This window comes from Trichoderma citrinoviride, assembly GCF_003025115.1.
Source record: "Trichoderma citrinoviride strain TUCIM 6016 unplaced genomic scaffold BBK36scaffold_3, whole genome shotgun sequence".
Taxonomy (NCBI): domain Eukaryota; kingdom Fungi; phylum Ascomycota; class Sordariomycetes; order Hypocreales; family Hypocreaceae; genus Trichoderma; species Trichoderma citrinoviride.
This window is the reverse complement of record NW_020194711.1, coordinates 583,390-604,017: the sequence shown is the minus strand read 5'-3', so window position 1 is coordinate 604,017 and position 20,628 is coordinate 583,390. Positions and strand designations below refer to the sequence as shown.

The 20,628-nt window shown below is 53.9% G+C and overlaps 8 protein-coding genes across 8 annotated transcripts; 3 read left to right on the top strand and 5 right to left on the bottom strand.

Moving 5' to 3' along the window:
* Nucleotides 1–40: 40 nt before the first annotated feature.
* BBK36DRAFT_1156848 (hypothetical protein) lies at nt 41–1,266 on the top strand (the record flags this gene model as incomplete). The annotated part of the gene is made up of 2 exons (XM_024893961.1): nt 41–198; nt 1,023–1,266. 2 exons carry the CDS (start codon nt 41–43, stop codon nt 1,264–1,266), a joined length of 402 nt encoding a protein of 133 aa, XP_024751912.1.
* Nucleotides 1,267–1,691: 425 nt separating this feature from the next.
* BBK36DRAFT_1134502 (cerato-platanin) lies at nt 1,692–2,348 on the bottom strand. Its single transcript, XM_024892333.1, has 4 exons — nt 2,324–2,348; nt 2,202–2,288; nt 1,780–2,135; nt 1,692–1,741 (listed from the first exon to the last, which is right to left on the bottom strand). Exons 2-3 carry the CDS (start codon nt 2,260–2,262, stop codon nt 1,780–1,782), a joined length of 417 nt encoding a protein of 138 aa, XP_024751911.1. The 5' UTR covers nt 2,263–2,288; nt 2,324–2,348; the 3' UTR covers nt 1,692–1,741.
* Nucleotides 2,349–5,417: 3,069 nt separating this feature from the next.
* On the bottom strand, nt 5,418–6,047 carry BBK36DRAFT_1962 (hypothetical protein; the record flags this gene model as incomplete). Its single annotated transcript, XM_024897884.1, has 1 exon — nt 5,418–6,047. The coding sequence occupies one exon, from the start codon at nt 6,045–6,047 to the stop codon at nt 5,418–5,420; it is 630 nt and encodes a 209-aa protein (XP_024751910.1).
* Nucleotides 6,048–6,922: 875 nt separating this feature from the next.
* On the top strand, nt 6,923–8,222 carry BBK36DRAFT_1134501 (homoserine kinase). Its single transcript, XM_024892332.1, has 3 exons — nt 6,923–7,351; nt 7,438–7,736; nt 7,794–8,222. The coding sequence occupies exons 1-3, from the start codon at nt 6,928–6,930 to the stop codon at nt 8,148–8,150; spliced, it is 1,080 nt and encodes a 359-aa protein (XP_024751909.1). The 5' UTR covers nt 6,923–6,927; the 3' UTR covers nt 8,151–8,222.
* A 420-nt stretch (nt 8,223–8,642) lies between these two features.
* BBK36DRAFT_1166495 (glycosyltransferase family 8 protein) lies at nt 8,643–9,645 on the bottom strand (the record flags this gene model as incomplete). Its single annotated transcript, XM_024894924.1, has 2 exons — nt 8,643–9,553; nt 9,609–9,645. 2 exons carry the CDS (start codon nt 9,643–9,645, stop codon nt 8,643–8,645), a joined length of 948 nt encoding a protein of 315 aa, XP_024751908.1.
* Nucleotides 9,646–10,331: 686 nt separating this feature from the next.
* BBK36DRAFT_1113310 (kinase-like protein) lies at nt 10,332–12,091 on the bottom strand (the record flags this gene model as incomplete). The annotated part of the gene is made up of 2 exons (XM_024889898.1): nt 10,332–11,804; nt 11,888–12,091. 2 exons carry the CDS (start codon nt 12,089–12,091, stop codon nt 10,332–10,334), a joined length of 1,677 nt encoding a protein of 558 aa, XP_024751907.1.
* Nucleotides 12,092–16,568: 4,477 nt separating this feature from the next.
* BBK36DRAFT_1112822 (hypothetical protein) lies at nt 16,569–17,335 on the top strand (the record flags this gene model as incomplete). The annotated part of the gene is made up of 2 exons (XM_024889841.1): nt 16,569–16,772; nt 16,826–17,335. 2 exons carry the CDS (start codon nt 16,569–16,571, stop codon nt 17,333–17,335), a joined length of 714 nt encoding a protein of 237 aa, XP_024751906.1.
* A 582-nt stretch (nt 17,336–17,917) lies between these two features.
* On the bottom strand, nt 17,918–19,183 carry BBK36DRAFT_1156842 (WD40 repeat-like protein; the record flags this gene model as incomplete). Its single annotated transcript, XM_024893960.1, has 3 exons — nt 17,918–18,275; nt 18,343–18,794; nt 18,917–19,183. 3 exons carry the CDS (start codon nt 19,181–19,183, stop codon nt 17,918–17,920), a joined length of 1,077 nt encoding a protein of 358 aa, XP_024751905.1.
* Nucleotides 19,184–20,628: the final 1,445 nt, after the last annotated feature.

Here is a 20,628-nt window from a genome sequence, read left to right as displayed (position 1 = left end):
CTTCAAGGTGCCCGTCGGCGTGTGGCCGCGGGATTCCAAGATGAAGATGATTGGGCTATATAACCGCAGCATGATGCTCGACGCGCTGCACGGCGTCGCCGCGAGGCCGTTTACCAGGGGCCTTGGGTGGACGATGGAGGAGGTGGAGGTGTATCTGGTGGGAGTGAGGAGGGATTTGATGGATGCGAGTCAGCATGGGTATACACCGTTTCATGTGGTTGTTGGGCGGAAGCCGGGATGAGGAGGTGTGTGATGGAAGGCTGGGACTTGTCAAGTGTTCATTCTGTTCACCATGGCATGTCCAGCACGTTGGAATTGATTTGAGAATCTCCTATTCAAACTGAATGTGTCATGGCATTATTGACTCAGATTCTAGTTACCCTTGAGGAGAATGCGACAATTCTTCTCGGCCATGGAGGAAAATTGACCACATCTATATCCGCAGCTGGCCTCACATACCTAACTGATTAGTGAGGGGGTCGCTTTCAGGGTCACTTTGAATACACCTCATTAATTCCTCGAATTCGGATTCTCGCCACTGATGAAGCTTAAGCAAAAGAAAGAATCACGTCTAAACGTCACAATGGCATCACGATCCAGTGCAAGCGGATGACAGATCTTGCCAAGCAAAGCGCAGCCAAGACCATATCATCACGGACCATCTCACCGCAGAAGGGCCTCGAACGCCGCCTCCTTCGACGTCAATATCCCTCGCCCAGGTTTCCATACGCCAGAAGACGGACGTCGAGCCGTACGAGGCGCGATTGGGCCTTATATCTCTAACCAAGCAACCGCACGGCATCGCCCTCGGTTCTAAAGAAGGTTAGGGCACACCCATGGGAGCAGCTACCCCCTTATTCCAACCATAGTCGATGTAAGTTCAACAATACCATACAACAACGCGACTGACTTACTTTGACCAGATGGGCGGCAACCAAGGCTACATGTCTTTTTCCCTAACCCTCTCCAACCTCACCTTCGCCGTCTGAATCCAGCGCGCGCTGATCCCCGCGCTGAGAAAGCACGCAAGAGATCGTCGTCAACCATGGGGCTCTGCCGGAACCGGGAACGGCGGGGTACGCGGGGTACGTCGAGGACAAGAACCATGACCTGTTCATGCAGGTCACTGTGAATGCCAGGGAGAGGGAGCCGGACGTCTGGAGGCAGCTCTTTGCGCAGGCGGACGAGCGCTTCCGGTTCGTCGACTTCTGGAGGCCGGAGAGGTTGAGGATGTGGTTCGTCGAGGCGGAGTGGACAGGGGAGTGATGGCGGCGAGCAGGGCCAAGGGTTCTGTGATATGACATCAATTGCAACCCAATGGTACCGTCGATCCAGGCGGGCAAATCGATCTCTCGATACGAAGCGAAGCACACAATGACCCCCATGGGCGATGCATCCACGTCGATCAGCTTACAGTGCCTCCGCCTCGTCCGTCTCTAAGGACTACTTCCATTCCAACATATTGCAAGCCTCACGCATCGAATCTCTGCTCAAAAGGCTAATGATACCCGGTGAGGGTGCTGTGTATTTCGTAATATCTGCCGTGTAGGTCGTCTGTTTCTTCATACTTCGTGCTCGTTTCACACTCAATGCATCTCCATCCCTTCACATAACGCTCCCATTCTCAACATCCAAAAGGAAAGTAAACAAAGCCAAGCCCAAAGCCCAATGCAAGTCCCGCCAGTTGTCCCAACAATGCAATGCAACAGCCAGCCCGTAAAACACGTATCGGCTTCAAAGAAAACATATCAAGAAAAATCAGAAAAGGGTCGCCGCACTTTACAGACCGCAGTTGCTGACCGCAACCTGGGTCGCCGTGGCATCGACGCGTCCCAGCTGGACGGCCTGGCCACCCGTCAGGGCGTTCATGGCGTCGAGCGCAATGTTGAAGCCCGAGGCGGCGTGGTCGACGGCCAGGACGTAGATGGAGTGGCCGCTGTACGAGAGCTTCCAGCAGGTGCCGCACGAGGCCGAGTTCCAGCCCGCGACGGCGGCGGCGCCTCCGATGTAGGGGAAGCGAGGGATCTGGCCCTGCGTCTGCCAGTGGTAGCGGGTGATGAGGCCGTTGGGGCCGTCGGAGCACGAGACGACGGTCAGGGAACGAGAGCCGTCGTCGTAGCCGGTGTCGTAGGAGACTGTTTGGCATGTTAGTCATGGAGAGGACTTGTTATGTAATGAGATGGGACAAGTGTGTTCCGTACCCGTGTCAGCAGTGACGGCGGCAGTGAAGAAGGCGAGCTTGAAGAGGTTGGACAGTTGCATCTTGACGGTTGTGGGATGAAGATGTTTTATCAACGAGAGTCGGCTTGTAAAGTGAATGTTGAAACAAGCGATGAAGCTGAAGAAGACTGTAAGAGCTGAGCTGTTGTTTGAGAGTGTACTGTAGAGTTGAGAATGGCAGCGGATGATGTAGAACAAGATCTCTTCCAAAACACGGGGTCAAGCCCTCTCTTTTATACACAAGAGCAACCACAACCGCAACTCCATCACCGCTTCCAGCTTTCCCTCATCGAGCCCGTCGACTGTTCGCCTCCCCCTCCTCCCCCCCTTCCCGATGCATCGTAGCATCCAGCCATCGCCAAGTCCCTCCTTCTCGTATGGATACGTGCATGTTTGTACATACGTACAGGGACAGCCCATAACTGCAGTATGACTTCCACTTCCCTGGAGAGAAAGAAGGCTTAGACCCGGGAAACGAAAAGAAAAAAAGATGGATCCTGGGGGACTGGAGTCAAAACCAGCAAAGCAACAGGGGGAGCAGATGCAACTGACTCGTCACTGCAGAAACAGCTCAGGCGAGCTTCCGGGCTCTGCTGCTCGTGTCCGATCATCTGATGGCCGATTGCTGGTCCACAAATGGCGGCCTGGACAGCTCATCCCTGTTCACTCTCTCTCCACTTAGACTCTGTTACAACAAAACAGCAAATCGCTGAGATGGCACCGGCATTAACATTGAATTTAAGCATCGAGATACTGGTACTGGCATAGACATGATGTATCAAGTACCACAAGATAACCATTACACGCCGGCTATGACGACAAATGGCAGTGATGATTCTTCATCAATCTTCATGTAGCAGCCAGCCAGGAACACCCAAAAAGAGGCATCCCGCCGCCTCGGTACGTGGTACAAGTACCCTCGGGACGGGCCACTTCCTTACGGTGACACAGGTCACTTGTACGAGTTCCCGAGCCTCCTCTCGAGTCCGGTTCTTGGTGTTGCCGTTACGAGTATTTTCCATGTACTTCGGAGCATGCGGAGAGGGATGGATTTCCAGGCTTAGTTTTTGTGCAAGAAAAGCCAGACGATCGACGTACGAGTACCGGCATGCGTTCTTTATAAATAGTATACTGGTCCAGTTGTCCAATCATGGTGGACGGACGAGCCAGAATCTTCGTCGATGGAGCCTCGTATTTGCTGCCTTTTGCATGAAAAATGGCTGCACACAGCGTCCCATCCTTCCGCTGTTAGCTTACATCTTTCTGCTCATCAAGTACAAGTATACGAAGCATAAACAAGCTCCGTTCAATCAGCCTTATTCAAGCAGACCTAAACAGAACAATCAATTGACCTGTCTAAGACAGTCCTCAGAAGCTTCATCATCTAACCCAGTAGTAACAGAAACAGGTAGAAGATGCAAAACAATGAACCCCCAACTTCTGCATAACCACTCTCCCCCCCTCCGGACCATCGGGGCATTTCACCAGCCCCAAGTCCAACCCAGGCTTCTTCTTCCCCAGACGACGGGACCCTGGACGCCCTAAATCGCCACAAGCCGCGATTTAGTGCCAGCAGTTGCCGATCCGGCTCGTATTGATGACGCAGTGCTGCCGGCCAGGTGATGCGGCTTGTACGAGAAATGGGCGGGCTGGCGGTATGGCTGGATTTTGGGCTGCCTTGCCGGCTGCGTGTTAAGGTACTTTGAGTGTTGTTGTACTTGAAGCCCAACGAGGGGCCAAGGTATGATGGAGAGGGGGGAGAATACGCTTGTTCTTGTTCTTGGATTGTATCTTTACGTCAAGTTGCTTTCTTCAAGTCGTATGAGATGGCTCGGTCATTGCGGCTCGGAGAGATATAAGCAACGCCAAATCCTATGACTTAAGGCAATGCATATGTGACGGAGAATATATGTATTTATATTCTTGAGTATTATTTCTCATGGGATGCCATGTCTTATTGAGGAATGCCTTCTCTTTCTTGTAACTTCTCTCCTGTATTTTCGCAATGGTAGAGCACTCTTTCTTGGAACGTATGTGCTCAGCCGACACCTCTTGGCTTACACCCCGTGATGGCGTATACCAGCATATACGAACAAAAAAGAAAAGAAAGAAAAAAAAGGAGCTGAAAACAATCCCCAAAAAGTGACAAGCGGAACAACGCAAACATCACTTCCACTCTGGGATTCCGACGAAAAAAATAAACCATCCCATTTTCCAGGGTCAGCCGCAGCGGAGTAACGTCAAAAATTCCCGGCAAAAGCGAACGAGGCCAACGCTTGTGCAACCGCCGCTGCGGCCGACGATTTCGACCCGAGAGGCTATTACTATCTACTACCCCCGGCAATAGGACGAGCCTTTTCCCGGCTTATGGCGATCGCCTTTAGCGGCTGACAGGATATCATACAGATCGTGCCAAGAACCTTTGTAGCCTTGGCTTCAAGTTGAAGCTTGATACTGACAAGAGCCGAGGGGATGCCTGTGCATAACAGGTATTTGGGTCAGAGCAGCTCTCCTCCCGTTGCATCGAATGTTACCTTATGATGTTATTCCTTTATAATGTTATTCCCCGAGAATTTATTACCCGGTTCAGCGGATTCTAGACAGTTGTCGTACAACCAACTCCCTACCTCCCATGTCTTTGGCCGTTGTAGGACGGCCGCACGCATGAAGAGTCTCGTGCGACCCAATACTCGGGTTTTGTTCGTGCTTCCCAACAACAGGCCAGAACCCTGTATAATCCCTATGACAAGAACTTGCACGGGATATCGCCGTGATGCCGGCTTCCGTGTCTCTTCTGTTTGCGACATGGGATGGCCCAACACCGCCATGGTGCGGTGTTTAGGCTCCAGGGACCGGTGATGCACGGTTTAGGAGAGGGCATTTACATTGTGACTAACGTAGCTCGATGGAGCCCGAGAATACGAACTGCACCCCCGATACATCAACGATTCAACGGGCACAATGGAACCATCTAGAGAGCGCAAAGTACTACAATTCGTATACAATTCATTCCATGATCACACTATTACTACTGCCATCGGATATGTCGTATACGACCATCGTCACTCACATGGCCCCAGCCGATTCAGCTTGCGCAGAAGCAACATCGGCCAATTGCATGAGAACAGAAAGCACTTCGTCGTGTTGTCTATGTACATCCTTCTATCCTTATTCTAGGCGGTTCCAATCAAACGATTCTATTGCTGTCGAGGCTCCTCGCCGTCTCCGAAAAACGTAAACTCCTCCCCCTCCAGCTTCTTCATCCCCGGCAACACCAGCACAACCTCCTTCTCCCCACCCATCGTGACCCAGCCGCCGTCAACAAAGCCCAGCCTCCGCGCCATCTTCAGCGACGGAACGTTCCCCTCGCCGGTGACGATGCAAAGCTCCTTGATGCCGAAATCCTCCGTCAAGTACTCGAGGACCCTGCCGACCGCCTCGGTGCCGTAGCGCTGGTTGCGATACTCTGGCTTCAGCATGTAGCCCAGGTCCAGCGGGACGGCCGGCGTGCGGCGACAGAGGTTCACCACGCCGATGCGCAGGCCGTCGGCGTCGTCGTTGCCCATGCGGACAATGTAGATGCCGGCGTCTTTCGAGAGCCGGCCGTGGGTGTCGGAGGGCTTGGGCATGACGGACCAGGTGAGGCGGCGGATGTCTTTGGGGGTCCAGTCGCCGCCTGAAGGGCTTGAGTTGGGAGGCATTTCCTCGTTGAACATTTGCGCCACGAAGTCGATGTCGTCCTTGTTTTCCATGTCAAAGAGGGTGAGGGTGAGGCGCTCGGAGTGGAGGACGGGGGAGAAGAGAGCTTCGGGCTGTAGAGACGCCATGATGGAAGACGTGGATTTGCTGGTTGGCTACCAAAGAGGACGACTCGATCTGTTTCTTTGCTTCTGGATGAGAGCAGCGACGGATCCCAGACAATCATCGCCAAAAGGGGCTATTCGGCCATCTTAAGTAGCTGAGCGTCTCGGCTCATAAGCATCTCAACCAGCAAGTGTTCTATTCTAGGCTGATTATGCGCATGGAATCAATAAGCACTACGCCAGATATAAGCCTACAGAACCACGTTCTCGGCTTGAAAACCCGACAATAGTGCGAATGGGATAGGGAGTTGAATCTGGATGAGCCAAATTGGCACGACAAGGGGTTCAATCTCTGACATCTGTCATGTTGGGTCTGACATGATTGAGCCCAATTTGTAGGTTGACACAGTTGAATGAAGCCGTCCAGCTTCAAATGCATGTGGTTGAGCTGTTCGATAAGTCAACACGATAGCTTCTTCAATCGTAAAGTAAGGTCTTTCTGTCTCCTGCAATTAAACTCCATAAAGCATCTTTGAGTTTCCTAACTTGATCCTCGATAGATACAATGCCTTCATGTCCTTCAACTGGCTGTCCGGTGTTATGAAGCTGGAGACTATCGACCCACGATAGAGGGGTCTCCCTTGATAAGCCCCGCCATCGACGCATCAACGCTTGCAGCTCCGGTTATCGGTCCCAATCGTGGCGCCCTGACCATCTTCATTTTCTTCCACCATTCAACAAACCAGCCAAACACTGGTCAAGCAGCCAATTCAACATTCCATTGGCTTGAGTCACAAACAGGAGATCCGCCTTGTAATCTCCTTCGTTTTCTTTTTCTCCAACAATTGAAGCAGCCGAGTCGACAGGACCTCTCCCGAAAGCACCTCTCCGGACCACCGCCACGATGGAGTCATTCGTGATCAAGACGCCCTGCTCCAGCGCCAACATTGGCCCCGGCTTCGATGTCATCGGCCTCGCCCTGTCCGTCTACCTCGAGCTGCACGTCACCATCGACCGCTCCAAGACCAAGTCCGAGCACCCGCTCAACTGCCGCGTCACGTACGAGGGCCAAGGCGAGGACTCGGGCGACATCAGCCTCGACCCGCAGAACAACCTCATCACCCGCGTCGCGCTCTACGTCCTGCGATGCCACGACCAGCGCAGCTTCCCGGTCGAGACGCACGTCCACATCAAGAACCCGATTCCGCTGGGCAGGGGACTGGGAAGTTCCGGAGCGGCGGTCGTGGCTGGCGTGATGCTGGGCAAGGAGGTTGGCGGGCTGCATCACTTGGATCAGGACCGGCTGTTTGACTATTGCTTGATGATTGGTGCGTACTTGGCGATATCAGCGTTTGGTTCAGATGATGTGCTTCGCTACAATACATACGCTAACAACGCTTGTTTTTTTCTACAGAGAGACATCCTGACAATGTCGGCGCCGCCCTCTTTGGAGGCTTCGTCGGCACCTACCTGATGCCATTGAAGCCCGAGGATGCTTCCAGAGTCGAGATCCCCCTCAGTGAAGTGTTGCCCGCACCGGCAGGAGGTGTGGACACCGGCAAGCGTCCCCCGGAGCCACCGCACGGAATCGGCCACCACATCAAGTTCCCCTGGAACAAGGAGATCAAGGCCGTCGCCATTATCCCCGACTTCATCGTCCCCACGCACGACGCCCGAGCTGTCCTGCCGCCACACTACCAGCGCACCGATGTGGTAGGCACCCGCGGCTGATCAATACGATTGTCCGATGCTGACTTTTTGTCCCTCTAGGTATTCAACCTCCAGCGGATAGCCCTGCTCCCTGTTGCCCTCGGCCAGTCGCCTCCTGACCCAGAGCTCATCAACCTGGCCATGCAAGACAGAGTCCACCAGCCCTACCGCCAGACTCTGATTCCCGGCCTGTGCGAGATTGTCGAGTCCATGTCGCCAAAGTCCCACCCGGGGTTTCTCGGCGTCTGCCTGTCCGGCGCCGGCCCCACCATCCTGGCCCTTGCCGTGTCCAACTTTGAGGAGATTGCCAATGAGATTATTGCGACTCTGAGGAAACACAACGAGAACAAGAACCTGGACTGCCAGTGGCTGGTCCTGGAACCTGCGGAGGGAACGCACGTGGTTCGATCGAGCTGATGAAGAAGACGGAGGTGATAGTCTGTGTAGGCGTTTCGGTAACTCTCCCCTTGGGTTATGGTATGGGCGTTTTTGGGAGATGAGTGAGAAAAGCTACTGTAATGAATAAAAAGATAGACTTGGCCTTGTCTGTGAGGGCTCGTCAATGAATTTTGCTAGACGACGCCGCAACTTGTATATCGAATCGTGACTTGATTCATCGCCCGTTCGTGCTTGTGGGTTACAGTCCAGACGTCTATCGCATGCATTGCCTATCTATCTGCAGGAGGTATCTATATATGTGAATGCTGAGGCCTCGCATAGCCAAGGCCAGAGCCAGCCAAGATGCAAGTGTCAATATAGCATCGTCTGCCCACAGCCAAGGCCCAGGTATATATGTACATGTATGTCCAAAAGGTTGGACATATCCAAAAAAAACGAAACACCCTCTTTCTCCTCATCCTCCTCTTCTTCGCCCTGTCTATTTCTAGGTACGCAAGATTCTTCTTCCTTTCAAAAATCATCCTCAATGCCAGCCTCCCTCTCCGCAGCCTTCCGCTCGCGATTCTTGTCATACCACCACCTATGCGACTCGTCGCTCCCCGTCCACTCGCCCTTCTCCCCAATCTCGTCCCACGGCTTCGGGCTCAGGATGTAATGCACGTTCTTGACGCTCTCGTCGCGCCAGATCTGGTGGTGCACGCCCTTCCAGCGCATCGTCTTGAGCGCGTTGTACGTGTACGGCAGCGGCACCCAGCGGCCCCGGTACAGGTCCGACAGCAGCGACTGGTCCGCAAAGTCCATGCTGGCCGCGTCGGCCTCCATGTGGGCGACGATCTGCTCGTACAGCGCGGCGGACGGGTTGACGACCTGCAGGCCGCCGTTCATGAAGCCGAGCGGGCCGGCGGCCGGGTCCGGAGCCGCGGTCTCCGGGTCGTCGTGCTGCGAGGTGAAGGCGCAGTTGGCCGGGATCCAGTCGCGCGGGTAGTGCGGCTTGCGCAGGGGATTGCACACGCAGGCGTGGCCGGCGGCGAAGACGCGTCTACTGGATGATATGTCTCCCGAGGCGGCGAGGCTGGGCGGATCGAGCTCGAGGTCCATGAGCTCGTCCATGTTGCGCAGGACGAGCATGTCGGAGTCGAGCTGGACGATGCGGGCGTACTGCGTCAGGCTAAAGGGCACGAGCTTGCTCCAGCAGTCGTAGAAGCGCGGGTCGTTGGAGTAGTCCTTGCCGGCCGAGGGCACGAGGTAGTCGATGCGCTGGGAGGGGATGCCGCGGGCGGCGAGGGCGGCGCGGCCGGCTGGGGGGAAGGCGTCGGTGTAGAGGGCGACGAGCGGGTATTTGGAGTTGACGGCGCGGAGGGAGTGGTTGAGCGTGAGGAGGCCGGGGAGGTAGTCGAGGTTGGTGATGAGGGTTGTCCAGACTGGGAGGTGGTGATGTTAATTGTGGTGTTGAAGAGGAGGAGAGAGAAGGCTTGCCTTTGTCTGAGTCGACGGCTCGTTTCTTGTCGGACATGGTGGGATGGGGGGGTATTGAGTGATGTTAGTTGACCAAGATGAAGACGGATATTAGATGAACGCTGAAAGAGCAAAATGAGGGAGATTAGGGAGGTGTGTTGAGAGCAATTGCATCTGGCGCAAAGCAAAGAGGTTGATGATGGGTTATCGTCAGATAGTCCATATTATCAATACAGGTGGGGTAGCTTTTTTTTTTCCCCAAAGGGAGAAACTTGGTCGATGATGCCATTGCCGGGAGGCGCCCTAAGATGGAATCGAGCAAAAAGACCCCGGAAACGATCTAAAGGGAGACTAGGCTGAGATGATCTATCTGAAGGGGGGACTAGGATTGACTACGGGATGTGGGTGGACATGTGCGGGCTTTTGGCCTCTTGCATGTGGTTGACATCTGAGGCTCACGATGAGAGTTGAGATTGAAGGAGAAGATGGATATTCAGATGGAGCAAATTGAATCCCTTATCGACGAGTAAGATAGAAACAAGGTATATCTCAGGATAAACTGGCTTGAAGAGAAGAAGAGAAGAGAATAAAGAGGGAAAAGGAAAAGATGGTACTAAAGCAGCGGTTGAAGAAGCGCCACTTATACGAAAAGTGGCCGAGATAAGCTCGCTGATGTTTACAACTCCTCCAATTCTCCCCCTTGAAAGCTCGCAAGAACATGGTTCCTTTGTCATATTTGATAGGTCAAGGCACATAGCCCAGCGTTGAATCACTCCACGAGCTCCCTCCCTCAGACACACTCTGCGAGTCCTCTTCAACCTCCTGCTCAGGCGGGCTGTCACACGCTATGGGATACGGGCGGACGTATTCCCAGCGTCTGTTCATATCCAGGGGAGGAAGATTGACATTGTCATCGCTGACATGATGGATGTGAGCATCGGCGTCATCGTGATGGTGGTGATGGTGGTGGTTTTGATGGTTGACTCTGTTGGCGTCGTTGGCACTGTTCCTATCCCTAGAGCCATAAACGCCCCAAATGCTCCACGTCTCCGTGAGGGAAGCCTGTTGCGTGGTCGACGTCTGGCGGGCGCTCGACACGGGGAAGAAGCTCGGTGCAATGGGGCTGAGGGGCTTGTAAGGGGCGAGTCTGGCGGTGACCGAAATGGACGTCAAGATGGTAGCGGAAATGGAGGCCGAGGTGGTCCACGCCGGGAGTGAACGGGGGGTGTTGCAGCAGCTTTCGAGACAGCGCTGGCCGACGGCATGGTGCTGGGTGGTGGATTGAGGTTGAGGCTCCAGAGGCTGTAGTGCTTGTTGGAATGGGTAGGGGGGTGAATACGGCGGAGGAGGAGGAGACATTGCGTTCATCGAAAGGGGAGGCGAGGCATCCGGGCTGCTGTCGACTGGCGGTAGATGGGTGTACTGCTCATACATTGGCGGTCCCGGAGCTGGTGATGCTCGTGGACTAGGCGTAGACGACAAGTCATACGGGCCATCTATATATCCGTACGATTCGGCGTCGTTGAATTCTGTACACCCCGCCTCTCCGCGCTCACCAAGAAGAGCTCTGTCTGTTCCCTCCAGACTCTCAGGCATCAAATGAGCCAACACCTCTCTGGCGGACGCCCTCAACATCGGATTCAGCCGCGCCATGTCCTCCAGCTCGCTCATCTGCACCCCTGCCTCAACAACATCGCGAGACGCCGCCACGAGACCCCTCCGGATGAGTTCAGCCTCCGACAGCCGGCCGCAGGCCACAGCCAGCGTGACGAAGAGCGACCAGACGTCCTCCTTGGGCCCCAGCGGGTAATACGACGACGACGATGACGACGACGACGACTCGGCATAACAGCACGTCTCCGGAGCCTTGTAGATGGCCGCCGCCGCCGCGGCGCTGCGGCAGTTGTGCGGCGGGGCCTCGTACGTGCCCTGCGCGTAGGCAAAGTCGACGAGCTGGAAGACGAAGCAGCGGTAGCGGGTGGCGGTCTCGACGACGAGGACGTTGGTGGGCTTGATGTTGCCGTGGGATATGCCCTCCCGCTCGAGGAAGTCGAGGGCGGAGAGCAACTGGACCGTCATGGTGTAGAAGGCGGATGTTTGGGTGACGAGGTCGTAGCGCATGGGCATGATTGTGTGGATATTGCCTCTTGCCGGGAGCGTGACGACGAGGGTCATTTGCGGTCTTAGGAGGGCGTACAGGATGGGCTGGATATGGGGCTTGATGGGAGAAGAAGAAGTTTTAGTTTTGATTTATATGTTTGATGTGCTTGTTGAGGTTTCTGGGGTTGGGAGGAACTTACGTGGGTGCGTCCCCTGAGGGCGATGATTTCGTTCTTCAGCTGCTCTTGCTGCGAGGGGGTTGAGGCATCAATCTTTTTGACGACGACCATGCGGTCTAGCTTCTCGTCAAAGGAGCCGTAGACACTTCCTTGGGTTCCGGACCCGACGAGGACGAGGTCGCGGAAGCCGTCCGCCTGCATGCTGGACATGCAATCGTGGAACATGGTGGCGGGGGTGGACACAACAATGAGGGCAGAGGGAGCATGAGATGGATTCAAGATTGTTTCAAGAGCATCGACGGAAATGGTATCTATATGTTCCACGATGGAAACAAGCAGAGCGAATATTAGTAGTATCTCCCAATGGCCGGATAGTAATACTACTGTCTAGTTTGACAGCATCATGGCTGTGAGACATTGCAGGTCGGCGACAGGGGCGATCTTGCCTTTCTCTTATGCAGCTTGTCCATCTTGACGCAGAGTGGGTGTTGAAAAGAAGCAAAAAAGAGTTGCAGTTTGCGTGTGACAGCTAAAGGATGGCTCCTGTAGTATCATGATCGACAAGGTTGAGAGACATGTCCGGGGGCCAGATCGGCCGACCTGTCCTGTTGACAATTGGAAGCATTGCAGCTCAAATGCAACGTACGACACCATGGCTACTCTCTCTCATCGCTTGAATACGTAGAAGCTCACGACTTGTATGAACGGATCATGTCACCACAGTTGCAAGATCTGGTCCAAAAACCTGCAGAATCTCAACTCTCGTAACATAGCACATCTGGCTGCACGGCGGACACAAAAGCCAAACAGCAGCATACATGTAATCTAGCTTCCAAAGCCACCGTACCGTGATTGGGCGTGGGCGAATCTCACCGAATGCAAGGGAGGGTGGGCTGGAACCGAAGAGGAAAAAAGAAAGGAAAAAAAAGAGGAGGCATCCATTCAATCCATCCGGCTTGGGGGTCTGCCCCGGTCAGAAAGACCATGTATTGTCATGATATTGTTGATGCGCCAACTCTTTCATGTATACATAGTCTGTAACTTGGGTTATCTATGATGAGTAGACGTGGGAGATTGGATCGTACATAGGATGAGAACATCAAGGTTGAGGCAGAGGGGTGGCATCATTGATTTTGGCAGCAAGGGCACGAAGGCATATTGTATGGCGCCGACAGGGAAGAAGGTGATTTGTGTTACGAGGGCCTGCAGTAGCCCTCTCAGCCGCATCAACATGGTAGGACAATGGTGTCTCGCCATCTTCTTTCTCTTTCTCTCTCTCTCTTCCTCTTCTTTCTTCTTCCCTTATCCAGCAGGTCGGTTGTTTGCTGCTGCGACGGCAACGGGGCCTCCTTTTTCTTTGCAAGGCACGGGGGCTGCGCTCAAGCAAACACTGGGACGCTTCTGAGCTGGGACATATCCTGGGAGAAAGAGGAAAACACACGACAGCTGAAGCGGGGAGACTGGCTCGACATGGTTTGCTCACCGGTCTGGATGCCATCCTGGGTCGATGTCTCTGGGGGAAATGAGGCGCCCGAGATTCATTGCTACGGGGTGGCTTGTAGAGGTCGAGATGACGACGGCTGCTGTGCCTGATTTCTCTCTGGTCTTTATGCGTGTCATCGCTGGGGTTTTCGATTTTGTGAGAGAATGTGCCCTGTTCATACGCTGCAGGCAATGAGCAATATTCGCAATGCCGTCTTGTGAAGAAAGGATGAGCACGTTGAGGGTATAAAGTAGAAGAGCTGGTGAACTGGGTAGCTCAGTTCGCGCCCTCTGTGCTTCGAACCTCCACGTATGCTCCCTGGATTCTCCTTTCTTTCTTTCTTTCTAAGTGCTTATTAGCCGGACGATGAATTTCTGATCTGATGCAGCCCTGGCAATCTCCGCAGGACAGCGTCAAGAATTCCTTATCTACGGGATACGGGTGGTTAGGTACATGTAGGCAAGCAATATCGAGAAGTACGCAGTTGCCGTCCATCTGCGCGCTCTGCAAAGGGATATGATTACATACTTAGACGACGCAGACGAAGCTGCAGCTGGCCTCTTCGGCAGTAGATTTTGATGTAAGAAAGACCGAGATGTGCTGTTGAAAGTTACAAGAGACACGCCCATGGGTGCGTTGCTTCATCGAGGTGTGGTCCTGAACTCGCAATCGAAGAGCAATTCTTGAAGCTTTGGCTGAAGCAACTCAAGCCTGTTTTCAGGTGTTTGATGCCAGCCCGCTTCGCCGCCCTCGGGTCTGTGACGGGAAGCTGATGCTGCTTGAACTATGCTTCTATCAATTTTCACCGTCGTGAAGCTCAGCCTCGAGACGAGGCGCATTTCCCCACAATGCTCGAGATTGGGAGCCTGAAGAATTGCGTCAAATTGGATGGCGCACTGATGGCGGTTGGGGTGCTTTCCAGGCTGGCAATTTGGTAAAGGTAAGGTAGCGGAAGAAGACTCCAAGTCCGGCCATTTCCTTTAATTAGAAAGAAAAAGTGAGAAGAAGAAGGTCAGGTCGATGGACAAAAACTTCACATGTGGCCTGTGTTCCTTTGGAGATATTGTAAGGATCAAGAATCACAGCACAATGTGTAAGCCGACAAGACAAGGGCACCAAACAAGACAGACATCCTTGTCCTGTCCTGCACGGAGACTCCGTCTCTCGCCTTGCCTTTCCCCGGTCCCATCGTGGCTTATTCCTTAACCATCCAGTACCTATTTCGTGCGGTGTCCTGCCCTGGGCTGGTTTCGTACTCGTATGCAATTCCGGCGATGGTCGTGCAAAGTGATCCAATCCAACGCAATTATAGGCCTTTTGCGAGAAACTGGTGGCTGCGAGATCCGGCGCATTGAAGGGAATCGTTAAGATGCAAGTACAGTCGGGTATTAGAACACATGATCGTGTCTAGTCTGGTGGTTTTGCATCCTTTTTTCCCCGCCTGTCGGTTGTCGGTGTGCTGCACCAAGGCGGTGTGCACAGCCGGCTATTGACCAACATGCACTCAGTCTTCTCTATCTTTGTCAACATGCAGCTCAAGAAATTCACAGGAATCGAAGCTCTCAATTAGACAAGAAACACTTCGAGGCAAAGGGATGGATGGCCAAGACATGGGAAAGAAGCCTTTTGCGGAGCCCGTCAGATTCCCAACGCCGGCATCTCGGAGACGTGCCGGTGGCTGGTCCGAGCGTCTGCTTCTAGTCTGTCTGCATACCCAGTCAAATACATTCTGTTGCCTTGCCGTGAGAACGTTGACGGTTGATGCGCCCCCCAACGAATGGCGGCTTTGTCTTGGATTGGAATGGCCTCAGAGGGGATGAGACGGGAGTCAAGATAGAGGAAGAGATAATAGAGATGAGAGACCCTTGCTATCTGAACCATCAGAGACAGTATGCATCAATGTTGGAAGAAGTCATAAGGAAAGCGTCTCGAATCTGCACAGGCCTCCATGACCGATTCACACGGATCACTCATTCCTTTTTCTCACCCTCATCATGCGAGCACTGGAAGAGACGATGCATCCATGGTTCGAGCGCAAGTCCGGACCTGACCCTCCGCTCGTGCATCTGTATCTCCGTCTGCAGAGCGCTTAATCGTAGCCCGATTAGAATCGTCAGTTGCTCAAGATGAACTCATCATAATTGAGATCTGTTCTATATCTGAATCCAGCGCAGCTCTATCTACTCCGTAACCCAACTGATAAAGACAGTGCCAAAGCTAAGGTACAGCTACAGCAACAGCTACAGCTTCCCACAAGCTCCAACGGCCCCCCCTTGGACCACTTTTTTCGCTTCCCAGCTCAACAGCTTTTCGATGCGGGCCCCCCGCTCTCTTAGCCCCCATCCCATCTAGGTAGTCCAAGTTACGCATCTACCTCTCCCTCCCAATCACATCGCACGCAACCATCGTGTATCTCCCTACCTCCTCGATAACCCCGGAAACGGCCCACTGACCGAAAATGCCCGGCATGGCGGGAAGCGTATTCGTAAAGCCAGGCCCCCCTCCCCCAGTCACCACCCACTTGTCCTCCATCGCATCCCCCAAACTTGTTGAGCTGATGGACGCCCTTCCATGCCTTCTTCCTGCATCGGTTCTTCCAGAGCAACTGAGTCACAGTAGCAGTACTGTCCTGTAGGTATTCATGCCTCTGTTCGTTCAGTCTCCGCTTAAAAGCACTGCCGAAGCCGTGCGTGCAGTAGTACAAGTGGACAAACGGGGGGCATCCTGTAAATAGATCAGGGGGTCGTCCAAGACGAATTGTTGCTTGCGTGTTCGTAAGGCGCACTAGAATACTTACTTGTAGATACTAGTAGATAGGTAGTAGACACTGTAGGTGAAGGAGTACATTCACACAGACTGCAAAGTACTCGGTAGCTGTGATCATGCCATCTCTATCTCCTTTCCGACTGAAATGCTAATGCAAGCCTCAGTGCGTATAAGTAGACAGCCATAGCCTACGCCGTCCGTCCGCCCTCTCCCCCTCTAGAACATCCTATCTTTCATCTTTCTTCTTGCATTTGTAAAGGTGTAAACTATAGTCTCCTCACGTTCCGTCACCCATCTCTTCCGCACTCCCCATCGGCATCATTTCCTCCACCGCCAGCACCTGTGTCTCTAGAGCAGTTCTGCCAAACCTACATCCTCCTCCTCACCAGACATCACCACCACCACACATACAAAACATCAATCAATCTCAAACAAACAAAAACAAACAAAACAATGTCTCGCATCACCGCCCCCGTCATCAAGCTCTCCCGCGCGCTGAGCTCCTCCTCCGCCGCCGCCGCCCGCGCCGCCAACCCGCTGCTCGTCGACTCGGCGGCCACTTACAACGCCAGCGCCGGCGCCGTCCTCATGCCCAAATACGCTGAGCTGCTGCGCAACCGGAGGACCACCACCACCACCACCATTGAGCACTCAGAGGTTCGTCAGTTACTCCCTTTCATTGCAGCATCATAGCTAACAATATACGACAGTCCACCCGCTCCCTCTCAACAACCCACCGCCCAACCCCCCAGCCCTCCATCGCCAACCGCTCCAAACCTCTCATGCAGACCTTCTCCACCATAACCTCAACCTCCTCCTCAACACCCTCCGCCCACCTCGACGCCGCCATCCTCCCCAGCTTCAGCTTCACCTCCTCCTCATCATCGTCATCGGACGACTTCCTCCCCCGCATGCCCCTCCTGCCGGACAACTACGCGACCGCGCATCCCGCCCCGGCCGCGGACCCCCCCGTCTCCATCGCCAGCTCCTCCATCGTCGCCGTCAACCCCGACGCCGTCGTCCCCGCCACGCCCCTCTCCTCGCTCAGCGGCGTCCTCGACACCGTCGAGCTCAAGTTCGTGCACGAGCCTGAGCCTGCCAAGGAGGGCGTCGATGCGGAGAGCGGTAGCCAGGGCATGATTCGGGATCTGTGGAAGGGCATGGTGGAGGATGTTTTCGGCGGCGGCGCCGCGGGCCAGGGCCTGCGTAAATCCACTTGAAAAAGCGCTGTTGTAACCCGATTTGGGTCTTGAGAGATGCATTTTCGCGGTTTCGCGTTTCTTTTTACTATTTTCTTTATGAGCTGTTGCTTTTTTTGTTTGGACATACTTGTCGAGTCAGGCCTCTACCCCTTAAGAAAAAGAGGGCGTATTATGAATGCCGTGGACAGAGTACCCCCTCGTTATGAAATCGAGATATATAGGAACTTTTAATCAAAAAAACATCTTCATTCTTCCGTTACATCATTGCGTTGTTCAATCTTACTACTCTGTTTTTTTCAAATCGCTATGGCCATTGCTGAAAGTGATCCTCTCTTGCTGGTGTTTGTTTCTTCCAGGATCTGCCTTTACAGGTTGTAGTGCCTATATAACTTGTTGTGAACATCAAAAAAGAAAAGCGTCGTCGGTAGGTATTACTGGTCCTGATAAACCAATTCTTTGCACGCATTCCCCCATCAATCGGCTGACAAACGGCCCTTCTTTTCCATCTATCTCTCCATCTTTCCCTCCTCCACTGCCCCTTGGCTCATAGACGCATCCCATCATTATACGCCGTCACCCTTCTCCGCCACTCCTCCCGCTTTACCTCTTCTTGGCCGACGGCCTAGGCTTGCACTCGTCATTGTTCACCGGGTGCAGCATCACCTTGATCGGGTAGTTCTGCGTGTTGTGCTGGAAGCCCTTGCTCCAGTCATAGCTAATGGCGTAGGCAAAGATGCTTCCCGTCTTGTTGAACGTCGTCGCCGTGATGCTGCCGCCCACGTTGGGGTATCCCTTGAGGCGGTGCTTGGCGTCCTTGTCCCAGAAGTGGAACGTGCCGTCGGATCCCGCCGTGCTAAAGGTGCCGTGTACGGGGTGGAAGGAGATGTCGTTGACGGCGTGCACGTTGACCACGTTGTTGACGGCCGGATCGCGGTGGCATTTGAATGAAAAGTTGGAGCTGGAAGAGAACTGGTTAGCACACAAGGCCACAGCACAACGATGCACATCTCAAGGGAACAACTTACGAAGCATCCTTCTCCTCCACGTACTGAATGGCACATCGGCCTTCGATACTACCGATAGCGAAGCCCGTCGAGTCGGGGAAGCAGCTGACGACTCTCGTCTGCCACTTAAGCGGGCTCTGCAGCGTCTTGTAGAACTTGGTCGGGTTTTTGAGGTCCACCACGTTGATGTACCGGTCCGCCGTGCCAATGACCAGCAGGTTCTGCTGCACATCCATGGTGTACACGCGCTCCTGGCAGGCCAGCGTCGCCGCCGGCCCCTGCTGCCGCAGGTCCCAGTACTTGACCGTCTTGTCCCACGAGCCCGACACCACCATGGTGCCGCTGCCGCTGTCAAAGAAGCGCACGCTCCGCACGGGCATGTCGTGCGTGCCGATGACAATGTCCTGCTGGGACGCCAGATCGCACACCTTGACGTTCTTGTCCGCGCCCGCCGAGGCTACTTTTGTGCCGTCCTACAAAGTTGATGCCAATCAGTATCAATTCACGTCAATTGAAGCCCTCCGGCCTCCTCTTACGGCCCTCTCCATCGCCCCTTCGTCCCTCTGTCCGCCCATTCCAACCCTCCGCTGCTCACCTTTGAGAAATCAACGCCCAGCACAGGCTGACTGTGCTCAAACGCGTGCCGTCCCTGGCTCTGTCCATTCTGCGCAATCTCGTAGATGCGGACCTTGTTGTCCCAGCTGGAAATGGCCAGGAAGTCAGGCCCGTTGGGCGCCGGCGAAAACGCCAGGTCCGAGATGCTGTCCGTCGGCGGGTCGCTGAGCGCGACGTCCTGCTTCAGGTCGCCCACCGTCGTCGACGCAGAGGCGCTCGAGGCCGCCGAGCCAAAGAGGGTAGACATGGCTGCGATTCAACCTTTTGTAGGTGGGAGAATGATGTCCGCGAACGTTTGCTTTCGTCGTATTGTCGAGCCCTCTTGCGTCCCTCCCAGTCGTTGTATGCTTTAAAGATTTTTTCCCTTTTCCACGGAATTCGATGTTCCTCGGCGCGTGGACAGCGCGACCTTCGCTTCGAGAATCCGCCTGCTTCTGCTTCCTTCGCCTGAGTCGACAGGGCACAAGGGCACGCAAAGATGTGCTGTTGCGCCCGAGTTATCGCGTTCCGTAGGGAAGATTTATAGGCCAAGGTGCAGCTCCAGGCACGAAGGCAGCGATCTTAGCATTCCCAACGCGACGCTCGGATTGGCTCGTGGAGCTTTTGCCAGTGAAACAAGGTGTGACAAGCCCGCGTAGATACATAACCTCCTCTTTGATGCATAAGCCCACAATTACTTACGTACGTACATACAGCTTGCAGGCCCCACTGAAAATTACCTAGAAAGAAAAAAAAAATATTCAGAGCTTCCTTTCTCTCTTCTTTCCTCTTTTCCTTCTTCACCCCCCTTTGCTCAACAAATCGCCATTCGAAGCTCACACACGGAGATGCTTTTTGAGAGAAAAGCATCTCGCAACCTTCAAAAAGCTTTGGGAGAAAGTCCCCGGACGTCTCTTTTTTTCTTCAAAAAAGGAGCATGCGGAAACGCGCCGCCATAGAAGCACTGCGGCTGACCTCCGCGCCTTGGCCCAGCTGCGGCATCTGCCCTGCCTGCTGCTAAATCCGTTCTCTCTTTCCTTCGCCGGCAACGAACCTTGTTTTCCCGTTTTCGTTTTCTGCTTCTGGCCGCCTTATGGATGAAGATACGAGTCCGAGCTGGAAGCGGCGACGGTTGGGAATAGAGGTGAGCTGCTGGGTGGGGGACGAGGGGGATGGATGGTAGGCGGACGATCTGATGCTTTCCGCGGTTGTGGTATCGGGCGCAGAGGACTTGTTGTCGAGGTCGATAGGTATGCGATTGCCCGGCTGGTTTCACCAGCTTGGTTACTCGATGGGGCCCATTCTTGATGCAAAGGGGGGACGACGCCATCTCTTTCATGATGGATATCTCTTTCTTTTTTTTCACACTCTGAAGCTTCGTTGGAAGTTTTCTATTTGGAGGGATGCCCTGAATGGGTGGAGATGGCCAGAAGCTCATATGATGATGACCAATATAGAGTCAAGCACCGAACCAAGAACTTCTTGGCGTTGACGATAAAAATATTTAAAATGTCAACTGACGAGCTTCTGGCATCTCTACCTTTTGTTACGGACTGGGGAGGTATATTTTATCCTTGGGGCTAGAGTTCAACGCCGAGTGGCCTTTGATCTCAGGAGCTTCACGTTTCCATCACCCATAATCCTTAGGTAGACTTCTCTTCGTAAACCATGGTAAGCATAAAGCACGTCCGGCGATAAAGCTGTCAGATTGTG